General features: G+C 41.0%; 1 protein-coding gene across 1 annotated transcript in view; it reads right to left on the bottom strand.

The window, feature by feature from the left end:
* Positions 1-275: 275 nt before the first annotated feature.
* Positions 276-12413, bottom strand: part of HMCN1 (hemicentin 1) — a 187720-nt gene continuing 175582 nt past the window's right edge. The window contains exons 99-107 of the mRNA XM_062003248.1: positions 12137-12256; positions 11783-11917; positions 11204-11317; positions 10821-10946; positions 9913-10041; positions 5667-6017; positions 3479-3598; positions 2539-2665; positions 276-1614 (exon numbers count right to left, since the gene is read on the bottom strand). Of these exons, the coding sequence (XP_061859232.1) occupies positions 1248-1614; positions 2539-2665; positions 3479-3598; positions 5667-6017; positions 9913-10041; positions 10821-10946; positions 11204-11317; positions 11783-11917; positions 12137-12256 (1589 nt within the window). The 3' untranslated portion in view covers positions 276-1247. The remainder of the gene's footprint in view (positions 1615-2538; positions 2666-3478; positions 3599-5666; positions 6018-9912; positions 10042-10820; positions 10947-11203; positions 11318-11782; positions 11918-12136; positions 12257-12413) is intronic.

Raw genomic sequence — 12413 nt, 5'->3', positions numbered from 1 at the left:
TCAGGGAGGCTCACATGCCCAGCTGCTGGAATGCCACAAGACATCACACTCAAACCACTAACACACACATATTAATCTCTGTGCTGTCTAAAACACGTCCCATCTTTCACAGGATACATTTCATTTTAGTAGTGCAGTTAATTCAGTGTTGTCACGTTTATGCCTAGGTCAGGCCTGTGACTTTTTTTCAAGGATAAAACTTGCAGCAATCTCAAAGGCAATGGAAACCTTTATTTGATTATTTTCAATGTGTTGACATCATCCTTTTATGCAAACTTTACTGGAAAACACTCTTGAGATACTGCATACAAAACAGACATAGGAAAAAACATATATACACTTTCATAAAAATAGAATACATCTTGGCAAAATTACTTGTGTACAGTGTATGGACATTATTGAACCAAACTTACATCATCTTTGGAGAAAAATGATCCATTTGCAAAAAAATAAAACCCCAAAATGTTTTAACTGGGAGTACTGAAATGGATATGGTCTGAGCTAAATAAATGGCTATACCAGAATGTCAGAGTAAAAAAAAAATGTTATAAAATACCTGCTGTGTAAAATAGAAGTAGCCATGTTGGTTCTTCTTCCAAAAATCTAGTGACTTCCATGGAAACCAAATGTACCAGTTCCAAATTTTGCTGTAGATCCTTCAGCTCAAAACAAACATTAATACCATTTATTTTGGCATTTGCAACCATTAGGTACAGTGGTATTTGGTCTTTTGAAGACACAACAACATAGTATATCACAGCTCTAATTCTATCAGGTATTTGATAAGAAAAAAATCTAGTAGATATAAAATTGTAAAACACATAGCAACCCTTAAAATATGCAGAGTACTTCAAATGACTTTTCTTCTGGTTAGGCTTTTCTGTAGTTGCTTTCAACAGAGGCTGCTCCTTGCTCACCGCTTTGACCACATACTTCAGCTCATACTTTGATTTTTCTGCTGGTTTTTTAGAAAAAACTGTAGGAAGTGACTACTCCAGTGTATTAAATAAAGCAAGTGGTAACAGGTCCTCAAAGCCATGGATTTTCCTCTTGACCAGGAACAACAGGACTGAACGGGCAGCCTCAGGAAAGGAGGGAAAGAGAAGAGAAGAGCATAGCACCCCTTTCAAGTGACATGGATCACCAACTGTTTGGCAGGTAAGAGAGTCAGTCTGGAAGTAGCAATACCCTCCGGCACTCACAAATGTGGTTAAAATACTGTAGCTGCTGTCAGGTAGTTTGGGTGTTTAATAGGGATAGGCTGACACGGCTATATAAACGATGAAAGTTGTCCGGTACTCAACATTTCCCTCAACGCTGTAGGACAAGGCCCTGACCCCCATACGGTAAGTCTTTGGCTCCTGCAGCGCTTGGGTGGTGAACACAACTCCCTTCAAGTTCTCATCTCTCAGGGCAAATGGGATGGCTGGGTCCTCATCCGCCATTGAGAAGGTGGTCCTTGGGTGCATGACCTGGTCATGAGTGTAAGCAACCAGACGGATCAAATCCTGGCCGGCAGCTATGCCAAAGGGGAGGGAGAGGAGTTTGTATTCCAAGGCGTAGGTACTCAGGTCACACTCCAGGTCATTAGCTGCGCAGTTTTTGAGACAGAACCTGGGAATAAGCAGAGTACTTCAGCCTGGAGAGAATGCACGGTACTGTAAGGACAGTAATAGGTCTTAAAAGGAGAAGTTCTTCTCCTCTTCTCCCTGTTGCAGTATGCAGATTAAAACTTTTCTACAAAGACAACATAGCGTACTCAAGCACTCTTTATCCATAGTTTCTTAAGTTGCAGCTCAGCTCAATTTCTCATTTCTGCCCACCAGGATCATCTCAGAAAGTACCAAGAGATCCCATGAAGACACTTGATACAGTGTTTGTCAATGGTATGTGTTTTACTGACCTTGCTCTTAAACATTACAGTGGGAAAGGCTGGTTTAAAATGCACTGGGCAGCTCCATTTGAGCTTGTACTTGTGTACATTAAGAGATTGGAAGAAATTAGTGTTTTTATTCCAGAACAGAGGGAAAAAAAGCATTAAAAAAAAAATCTTACCATGCACTGCAGTACTATTTTCATGACTACAATAACATTTTAAATACTTTGAAAATGATGGCAAGTTAGGCCTTCAGAGAGGTAAGTCAGATACCTTAAAGACAATGGCAGCCTCATGAGTGACAAACAAATGGCACTGGGTCAGCAGAAGGAATCACAGGGTGCTGCCCACTTGGGCTTATGCAGAAAGGACTACTCTGGTGCTAAGTCCTTTTGAATTACTGATGAAATGCTGCTTGGACATAGAGCACCAGCCAGCTTGCCTGTACCCACTGCTTTACACATCTGCTGCATGGGGAAGGTGGAACATTGCTGCTCCACACAGATTCAAAGGGGTATACTTACCTTTGGCTGATACAAGCTTTACTGGTGTCAGTCAAACTTGAAGTTTCCTCTTTAATTACTATAGGTTCTGGACCTGAGCTTGGGGTGTGGTAAGAGTGGGGCAGGGAGAGGAAAAAAAAACCCAAAAAACAAACATACCCAGAAAGAGGCTCTCGCTGATAGTTTGGTGGACAAGGTGTGTCTATGCACTGGTAGCTCCCTCTCATGTTAAAGCACATCTGATTTGATCCACAATTAATGTTCTGTTCAAGGCATTCATCAATATCTGAAAGTAAAAACCTTGCAAATAGTCAAATGCTGGTACGTGGATGGGTTTAACAGTTAAAGCCTCACTAGGGCACTCAGAATCACAAAATCTCAAGGGTTGGAAGGGACCTCGAAAGATCTAGTCCAACTCTCCTGCCAGAGCAGGACCACCTAGAGTAGGTCACACAGGAACTCCTTCAGGTAGGTTTTGAATGTCTCCAGAGAAGGAGACTCAACAACCCATCTGTTTCAGTGCTCTGTCACCCTCACAGTGAAGAAATGCTTCCTCGTATTTCTTTGGAACCTCTTATGTTCCAGCTTGTACCCGTTGCCCCTTGTCACTCTTTCCAGTAACTCGTGTTTGTTGTTGCTGGCATTGTGTCACCGTGCAGGATGGATGCTGCTAGTGTGCAACAGCTGCCCCACAGCTACAATCCAACAGAAACTGCAGTTGTCTTGTCCACTGAGGCTAATTAGGTAATTTTAAAATTATTTTTATTTCAATGGATCAGAAAATCTGACAGTACCTTCTTCTGACAGAGGTGGTAAAGAATTATACTGGGTTTGACCTCAAAGCTGCTGTCTACTTGCCCAGAGTTAAATGTGTAGTGTAGGGTCACATGAGGCAACTGCTGAGAATAAGAAGTTGCAATAATTGATCTTGCTGGTGATTTATGAAACATTAAAATGTCAAAACCAAAAACTTCTGAAACTTGACACTTTGAACACCAAATTCCATGTAGCAAACTCAAAGAGGTGGCCTGTACTGAGTATGATTTGCACCTTATTTATTTATAGAGCTACGTCTGAGCACTCAAAGGGATCTCTGTACCTTGGCAGGTTTTGCCATTGGGCATAAGGCGATAACCAGGTGGACAAGTACACTGGTAACTCCCGAGGGTGTTCCTGCACTCATGCTGACAGGTATCTCTGGTTTCACATTCATCGATGTCTGTGGAAAAGAAACACCAAGACGTACACATCAGGATCATCTGAAGTGAGGTATTTTTTTTGTCTATTTCTATATAAGCATATGACAGAGTTGGTGGAAGTTGTCTGGATCTTCTTTCTGGTGGGGTTGAATGTGCAAGTCCCTTCACCCCTTTACCCTTTTCTAATAATTCAGCTCTCAGAGGAGCCTCACCTCTTTTGATAGCAGCTGTAATATTTATCCTATCTGAAGAAACCAGTCTTGATAGAGAGTTCTGAGAGAGAAAGGGAACATGCAGTCTGTACACATTAACAAAGTACACAAATCCAGGCATGCCCAAAAAGCAAGCTGACCTGCCCAACAGCAAAGTGTAATTAGTTATCTATCTGGAGAAAGCCATGAGCATGGCGGAGTTGTTCTTATAGTTAATCCCTCCTCAGGTAAAGCTGTCTCTCTTCCACATTGATCTTCCCCATGCCATGGGGATGAATTAAGCTCAGTATTTGGAAAGACTATCAGTAAATGGTCTTAACTTTTTTTTTTCTTTAATCCCCCTCTCAAATACGAAAGTACCAGACCAGTTTATGTAAAATTTTCAAAGCAGACTAGTGAAGTTTAGACATAGATCATAAAAATTAGAATTTCTTTTGAAATGTCTGTATAATTCAGGAGGGCAATAAAGGTCCTACTAAAGTTAGTCTATCATAAAATAACCTAACAGAATACTATTTTTTTTTTCCCCCTCAAGATATTTGGAATGTGAGTTGACAAAATCTGACTAAAGAATGGGCTGCCCAGGGAGGTGGTGGAGTCACCATCCCTGGAGATATTTAAAAGACGCATAGATGAGGTGCTGAGGGATATGATTTAGTTTAGTGGTGGGCTTGTTAGTGTGAGGTGAGTGGTTGGACTTGATGAGATGATCTCTAAAGGTCCCTTCCAACCCTTACCATTCTATGATTCTATGATCTCACAGGTCTCTTCCAACCAAAATGATTCTATGATATTTGAAAATGTAAACTCCTCAAGCCTGTGCTGTGTATGAAGTGTCAGCAGGTCAGTGATCTCTCCTGCCGTGCCCAAGCTCCCCTTTTCTGGCTCTAGACCAGCTGTTACAGAAGGTCTAGATCCACAGACACCAACTACCGCTGCTCAGAAAAAAAAGTGACATTTCTAGCTATTGAGCAATAGTTTTCTGTGAGTTTTAACTTCTTAACTTCTTCACATTTAGTACAAATCAAAGAACAGGACAAACTGCTGTTCCTGTTGACTTTACATGAAGCTGAATTAAATGTTAAATAGCTGTGAAAATGGCAGTATTTCATTGAAAAACCTCAGAAAAGCTCACAGAGTAAGGAGGAAGGGAGCTACATGCTCAATGCAGGTGCCAAAACCCTTTATTACCTCTAAAGAACAACCCAACTAAGGCAGAGCTTGCCAGTCCCTAGAACTACACTGTTCTCTGCATCATGGAAAGGGAAGCAGCAGCGCTGTTGTCACAGTCCAGGACAACCCTCATAATAGTTCACTTACCATCAGTCTCTCCATGCTCACACTGGATTGCATTACAACACACTCTATATCATGACTACAGATGATTTAAAAGCTTCTGCTTATCTTGCCCACAGGGCAGTGGCTCTCAGTTCTGCACCAGTGCTGGCCTTGGCCCTAGTGCACTCAATTCTAAAATCTTTATTCAAAATCTTTTTGAACCAGGTTACTACGACCAGCTGTGGGAGTCTGACATAAGCCTCATCCCCAGGACTAGACTGGGTCCACTGGTGGGTTTTGAAATGAAAATTCACAAAGATGAGCCACCGTAATCAGAAGGATAAATAGCAGAGGGAAATAATTTGCAAGCACACAATAAGCAGCACAATTAAACAAGAGGTTAGAAGGAGGAAGTTTGAAAACATGCTACAACATGCTCAGGAGACAAAAGCATGCAGTACTCTGAGGTTTTTATCAAGGTAATATGGAAAAAAAACCCCCACAGTACCACAAACCCTCAGTCGCTGGTATACATGAAACAGTAACCTAAGAATAAGGACAAAAACAAGAGCATTGCATAGATACAACTGACATTTACCTACACATCTGTCAGTTCTCGCCTCATAGCCTTCAGGACAAGTCTCTCTAATGTTCCTTCTAGTCCTGGAGAAAGGTATTCTGCTGTTTCTATACTCTGAGAAGGAGCTGTAGAGATTTGAGGAGTGCCTGTAATACTGTTGAGGTTGATGGTTGTCTCTCACAGGGGAGAATTGAGCATAGTTATAGCTATTGTAATAGGCACCATAATTTGGCAATCTCTCCAATCCAGCGCAAGATTTCCCATCACCTAATAAATGTTGTCCAGGTGGACAGATACACTTGAAGCTGCCGGGGGTGTTGGTGCATTGAAATGCACAGGGTTTAGGCACTTGTTCACATTCATTAATGTCTGCTCATGTGACATGATCCAGAGCAACAAACCATGTGGAAAGGAGAAAAAACAAACAAACACGTAACTATATGTCTATATACACATATATACTTAGTCTGTGGAACAAACTGAAGACACAGAAGTGAGATCTTGAAGGCAGTACAATGTGGAGATCACAGCACCAAGGAGGCAGGTGATGCTATCCTGTACAGCAATATACCCTTATTCTTCCTCTAAGGCTGCCTGTGACATAAGACTGAGCTCGCATGGGACAAAAAGTCTGCCAAAGGCTTTGCCTCCAGTGTTTCTGAAGGTCAGGTCTGGCTAGAAAACAAGGGTCTAAGGCTGCTCTCTTGCTTTTGCAGATGCAGGACTGTGTGAGGGCCTGAAAGGTGATGGTGGTGTTTCCTGCTGGTTACCAGGAAGGATGCACTAGGAGAAACAAGCGGCCCTTTCAGTCATTATTCTCTTAAGTGATTCACAGATGGGTGGGAGAAGCTGATGGTTCCGTCTTTAAAGGCAGACACTTAATGGGGAGCATTCTTGAGACGCACAGTGTCACAAATTCATTCAGGCTGGTGGTGAGGGAAGCTCAGAAGGTCCAATACCATTATTGTACCGTGTCAGGGGAAAAAATGGGTCCTGGGGACTTGTCACAGGGCTGCAGGGGAAAGGTATCAGGTGTGTCCTAACCTTTCATCTTGTTCTTGGTTATTCCAGCTATGAAAGGTTGGAGACTTAACAGTACATGTTAATTCACTTTTCTACCATTAAAAAATAGAATCCTTACTCCTAAGGAATGTATTTAAAGTTGTTTCTTTTTGAATTGTAATCCAAAGTAATTGACCAATCCTAGCAGCAAATATCTACTTTTAAATCAAAAGAGAGTCATGACCATACCAAGTGTGGCAAAGGGTTGGAAGATATAACATGATGAGCACCCTTTGCACAAAATAAAGTACATCTGAGTGCTCCTGGATACTGTAGGACCAAGCCTTCTACCACCATCTTTCTGGCACTACTAGAAATAAATTTCCTAAAACTTTTATGGAGTTACTCCAGGTCCAGCTGAAATATTTGTCATACACAGTATTCCTTTTCAAACTTACATTCTGCTAGAAAAGGATAAAAACCTGCTAAAACCAAAAAGGAATGTGCAGTTCTGCAATGACCAGAGATAACTCTGATATTAACATAAAGGAGAGATCTATAATTGATACACCTCATAAACTCATTTTCACTAGAATACAAAGATGATCCTAATGGTGACTTGGTAAGAGTTTAATTATTTTCTATCAGTGGTAAGTGCATATTCTTGGGAATTCTTGTCATCAAAATGCCACTGAGCTAACATTAATGCACCTTCTTTTTGGTTCATTCTGAATATTATATTTGAGCAGTTTATAATCCCTCAAGACACAGCATGATAATAACTGTTCAGAAACATAGTAGAATATTACATTGCATTCTCATTCATTGTTTATATATTTTATATAATATAATAATAATATCATATATTTTCAAGTTTTAAAGAATTGGGGGAAGCATTAATAATTAGTTCTTTTGACCACTGAAAATCCCAGGATAATTCTTGCAAAGTATTGCAGTATTTTCCAGTTGTTATTTCACAAGCATCCAACTGAAGCTTTATATATTTGTTGAAATATTAGAATAACGTTACCAGGTGTCACAAATGAGAGAACTTTGTGTTGAATAGGGCACCAAATAGCACGAATTTTAAGTTAAAATTCTTCATCATGAGATTGCAATGAAAAATGTATTACATTTTCAATGCAATTGAAATTGACAATTTTCAATGTCAAAGGATGCTGCTTATTTCCTCAGTGCTCAACTGTGTTCTAATTGCTGTGTTTAACATTTGCTACCTGCATAAAATAGCAATAAGAATGTGCACTAACACTTCTCAACCAGCAGTGTCCCTGGAACAAGTTGAGGATAGGCAAGAGAAGACTATCATAGAAATGATGAGTGAAAACAGGGGGAAGTGGAAGCCCTTCCTTTCATAGGATCATCCTTTGCAGGACAAGCAGAACTGAAGGCAGCAGGTCACTGCTGCCAGAAGCCCCAGGAGAAGCGATCACTGCCTGATCAGCCCAGCAGCCCTTTACTTAGGCACTGATTAGTAAATATCCACAAGAACAAGGTGAAATGACTTAAAGAATATAGCTATTTTATTTTCTAACTTGAAGCATAATATTTGATGTTAAAATCTAGATAGCCTTGCACATGTTATATGCAAAAATGCTTTCTAAAGGCGTTTGATAATGCCCTTCCAACTATGACAGGGCATGTCCAGATCCAACACAGCTCACAGACACACTGATTTAGTTAAATGGGTGTTGTGATGACAAAGGAGCATCTTCTCCTCATTCAATAGACAGGGAACTGTGGCACAAAGGACTTTAAAAAGTGTAAAAGTGGCACAACTACAAAGTTCAATTCTTATGTTTCAGTCTGAGGCCTTCATCTCTTCCCTATTCTCCCTGGAAACATTAACAATCAAAACTGGATTTTAGCAACACCTGTGAACTGATACCTTTGATACATCTGTATTTTAAATATATTTTTATACAGATAAAAAAACTCAAAGGTGCATAAAGGTCATACTTTGATTTAAGAGAGAGCTTTCAGTCTTCTTTGGTCAGAAGACAGTTTCTGCACAGCTGCCAGGCTTTTGTGAAAATCTTTAGTCCTTGACTTTACCTAGCTTATTACTGTCAGATATTTAAATGGGTTTAATATACATTAAGGAGTCTGGGGTTGATTTGATTTCAGTTAGAGAAGAAGCTGGTAGAAGTAATCTCTTATCTACAGCCAAACAGTTACTGCAATTTAATCTCTGTAAAAAAATCCCAACATACCTGGCTTTTGGTAGTCCAAAAATCTTAGGTTGTTTCCAAAGGAAAAAAAATTAAATGCTGTTTGCCAAAGCAGCTATTTATCCCTTCTGAAGGGTAATCTTGAAGAAGTCACAACAGAAGAATGCTGTTCTGTTATGATAGGTGAGAGCATCTTCACTTGGTGTCACATACCAACATTCATAAATCATTATTATCAAGGTAGACCAGTTATTAGATTTTAAATATTCTATGTAAATACAGAAAGGGTGAATCTAAGTGATCCTCATGCCACCCTGAGATCTATTGAATGCCCAGGGAAGTGTTTGATGCACTTGCACTGCCACTACACATGAAACCCTCTCGCTATCCACATTAGAGCTACAAGACGCTTCGCATGCGGGTGTGGGAGGAAGCTCTGCATGTTTTTATGCCAAAAGGTTCTACGTAGAGAGCACAGGGGAGTAATGATATGGGCAGCATTCCTATGATTGCCAGGAATCCTCCTTCCCTGCTGTGATCCATCCAAACCAGAAAGGGGAGTGTTGAGTGATAAATGTGCATGAGGTTACTCCACCCTTGGCTGTGGTGGCTCAGGGAAGCTGTGCCACTGGCTTGTGGAGGCGAGTTCTGGGTATACCGTGCTCTTGCAACCCCCTTCCTTTGGGTGTTCTCCTTCAGGGGAATCCACATCACTCCCTGCTGACTGTCTTCAGGTGTGAATCAGTGCAGGCCAGAGGACAGCCAGGCACATCTCACTGTCCCATCAACTCAAACTAAACCCGATTTTTAGAAATGAAGCCTCTTGTGGAGTGGTCACTTGTCATGTACGTTCACCAGTGCTCCAAGACCTTCATACATCTTGTTTTCAAAGGGTGGACCTATAACACTCTCCTTTTGGGATCATTTATCTTTCAACAAGATGCTTTAGTTTAGATGGATAATTTTGAACTTCAGGGCAAATTTGTCTATATAGGATAGCACTGTTGGATGTGTTACAGCAGAAAGCCCAGAGAGCAGGAGACATGTGATGATAGTGTGATGGGACACCTTACCCACACAGGGTCTTCCAACTCCCTGGGACCGATAGCCTCTTGGACACACGCAGCGGTAACTGCCTCTTGTGTTCTCACAAATCTGGTTATAGCGGCACTGGTGGGTCCCATCCCGGCACTCATCAATATCTGCAAGGAACAAGCAAGGGGAAGAAGCTAGATTTTTCTGGAAGCTTCTTACAGCTTTGAACTTCTTCACACAGAAGGAATGCAGTTAGCCACAAGTGAATGTGGCTCAGATAGATTTGGCCTCTGACTTTTCTTACCCAGTGCCATGACTAGGCATTACTCTGCAACACTTTGTACACAATCTGTGATTCACAATCTGAAAGCAGATTTTGAGCAGACACAGATCAATTTTCCAATCATATTACATTTACTTTTTGTGTACAACACTGTTCATTGATGTTTCCAATGTGATCAGCTACTCTCCAAAGAAACCAAATATACCATCTTCCTGTCATATCTCACTGGAAAAAAATATTTGGTAGCAGGTGTAACACAAGTTATGTTTAAAACCAGCCCTGATAAGCAGCAAGGATATGTGATTCAGAACTTCCGAGACAAACTCTGAAGAAGATATTCACATATAAGGAAAAACATTTCAGTTAGAGAACAATTGGTAGAACTCCAGGTGATAACACAGAAAAGGTGCTGAGGAAAACCTCATCATTTGTGCTTGCAGTGATAGAAAACTAGGAGTGGCACAGATCCATCTATTCTTTTAATACATATAAGTGTATATAATACAAAAACGTTAAATATGTGTGCTCCTATAAATGAAATGCTTTATTATGTGCAAATCTTAGTCACTGGAGTTGGACTATTTCCAAGATTATTTCTTTTTTAAAATTCACATTGTCCTGGAGCTTACCATCGTTGTGCAGTACATTAACGCTGCCACTCACCAATACAAGTTCCATTTTCTGCTTTGGTCATTCCACTGGGACACAGATCGATGCACTTATAACCACCACGGGTGTTCTTGCAAAGTTGATCAGGCCTGCATACGTTCTGCCTGCACTCATTGACATCTTATTGAGAAAATAAAAACAAAGAAGGGAAATGAACTTGCTTCCTTACACTCAGTTCCTCCCGAGCGGAATGACTTGGCTGGAATGACCCAGTGCGTGCATGTTTGATTGCATTTCAAACAAACACAGAAATAACATGTCTATCATCCATAGTAGGACTGTCCTTCAGAAAGGTTTCTGATAAAATACAGCAACAAATAAACATTGAACTACACTCATTGGATTGAGGGAATAAGCATTCCCTGATCCCTTCGTACCCATGCATTTTCTGCCCTTCATCTGGTATCCTGGGTCACAACCACAGTGGAAACTTCCTATGGTGTTGAAGCAACGCTGATGACAGGAGTTGGTCTCTTGACATTCATTAACATCTGTTGAAAAACATAAATCCATGATACCATGGTTGTGAACTCACCGGGCATCATTCACTTAAGCAGCGTTCAGTTTGGGTCAGCATTCTGTACTCTGCTTTGACCTCTAGTTATTTCACTATTGAGAGATGTGCAGAAGCATTTACATCCCTCCTTTCTTTGTGAAAGGAAATGCACATGGGACACACAGGCAACAATGTTAAGCTATTCCCCAAATGGATTGAAAATTTCTTTCTAAAAATAGAAAAAGCAGTAGTTTTCAAAAAAACCCCAACCTCACAGAAAAAGAAACAAAACAAAGATAACCCCATCAAAACAACCCCCAAAGCCTCGATAATGGAAATCTATAAACACTAGATTTGGAAATGCATCTTTTAAAACGTTACTTTCAACTGGTGTGGAAGACAGCAGATGGCATTTTCAATTTCTGAAAGCTAACACCAAACCCCAAAGACCTGTCCATACCTTGGCAGCTAAATCCATCAGCTGTCCTCCTGAAACCAGTCCCACACCGGACCACGCAGCGGTAGGAGCCAATGATGTTCTCGCAGTCCTGGCCCACGTGGCAGGTATGGCCACCTAATGCACACTCATCAATATCTAGGATTAAAGACAAGCTGTGAACCTTACCGGCTCAGAATGAAACACCAGCAACTGAAATGCTTGGCTACAAATACATTCAGCTACAAAACAGTCAGAACTTCACCAATAAATTATACTTTGTACCAAGAACATGGCCCAACCCCAACAGAACATTTCCCTTAAGATTTCTGTCCCACAGTGCTTTTTGCTTCTAAGCTGTTGCAATACATCTCTTACCCTGACATGTTCTACCATCCGCTGAGATGGTGAGACCTTTTGGGCAGGAGCAGTAGTAGGACCCCATGGTGTTGTGGCAGGTGTGGGAACAAGGACTGCGCACAGCACATTCATCTTCGTCTGAAAGAACAAACCGTTTGAAAAACCAGTGAGACTTCATGAGACTTTCCAAGAAACTAAACCAAACCAACCCTTCAACAGAAGGGGACAGCTGGTAAATCCACATGGCAAAGCAAGATATAGCAAGGGAACATTCCACAGAAGCATTTCAGCAGCA

This window comes from Colius striatus, chromosome 10 (genome assembly GCF_028858725.1).
Source record: "Colius striatus isolate bColStr4 chromosome 10, bColStr4.1.hap1, whole genome shotgun sequence".
Lineage (NCBI taxonomy): Eukaryota > Metazoa > Chordata > Aves > Coliiformes > Coliidae > Colius > Colius striatus.
This window is presented reverse-complemented; position numbering and strand designations above follow the sequence as displayed.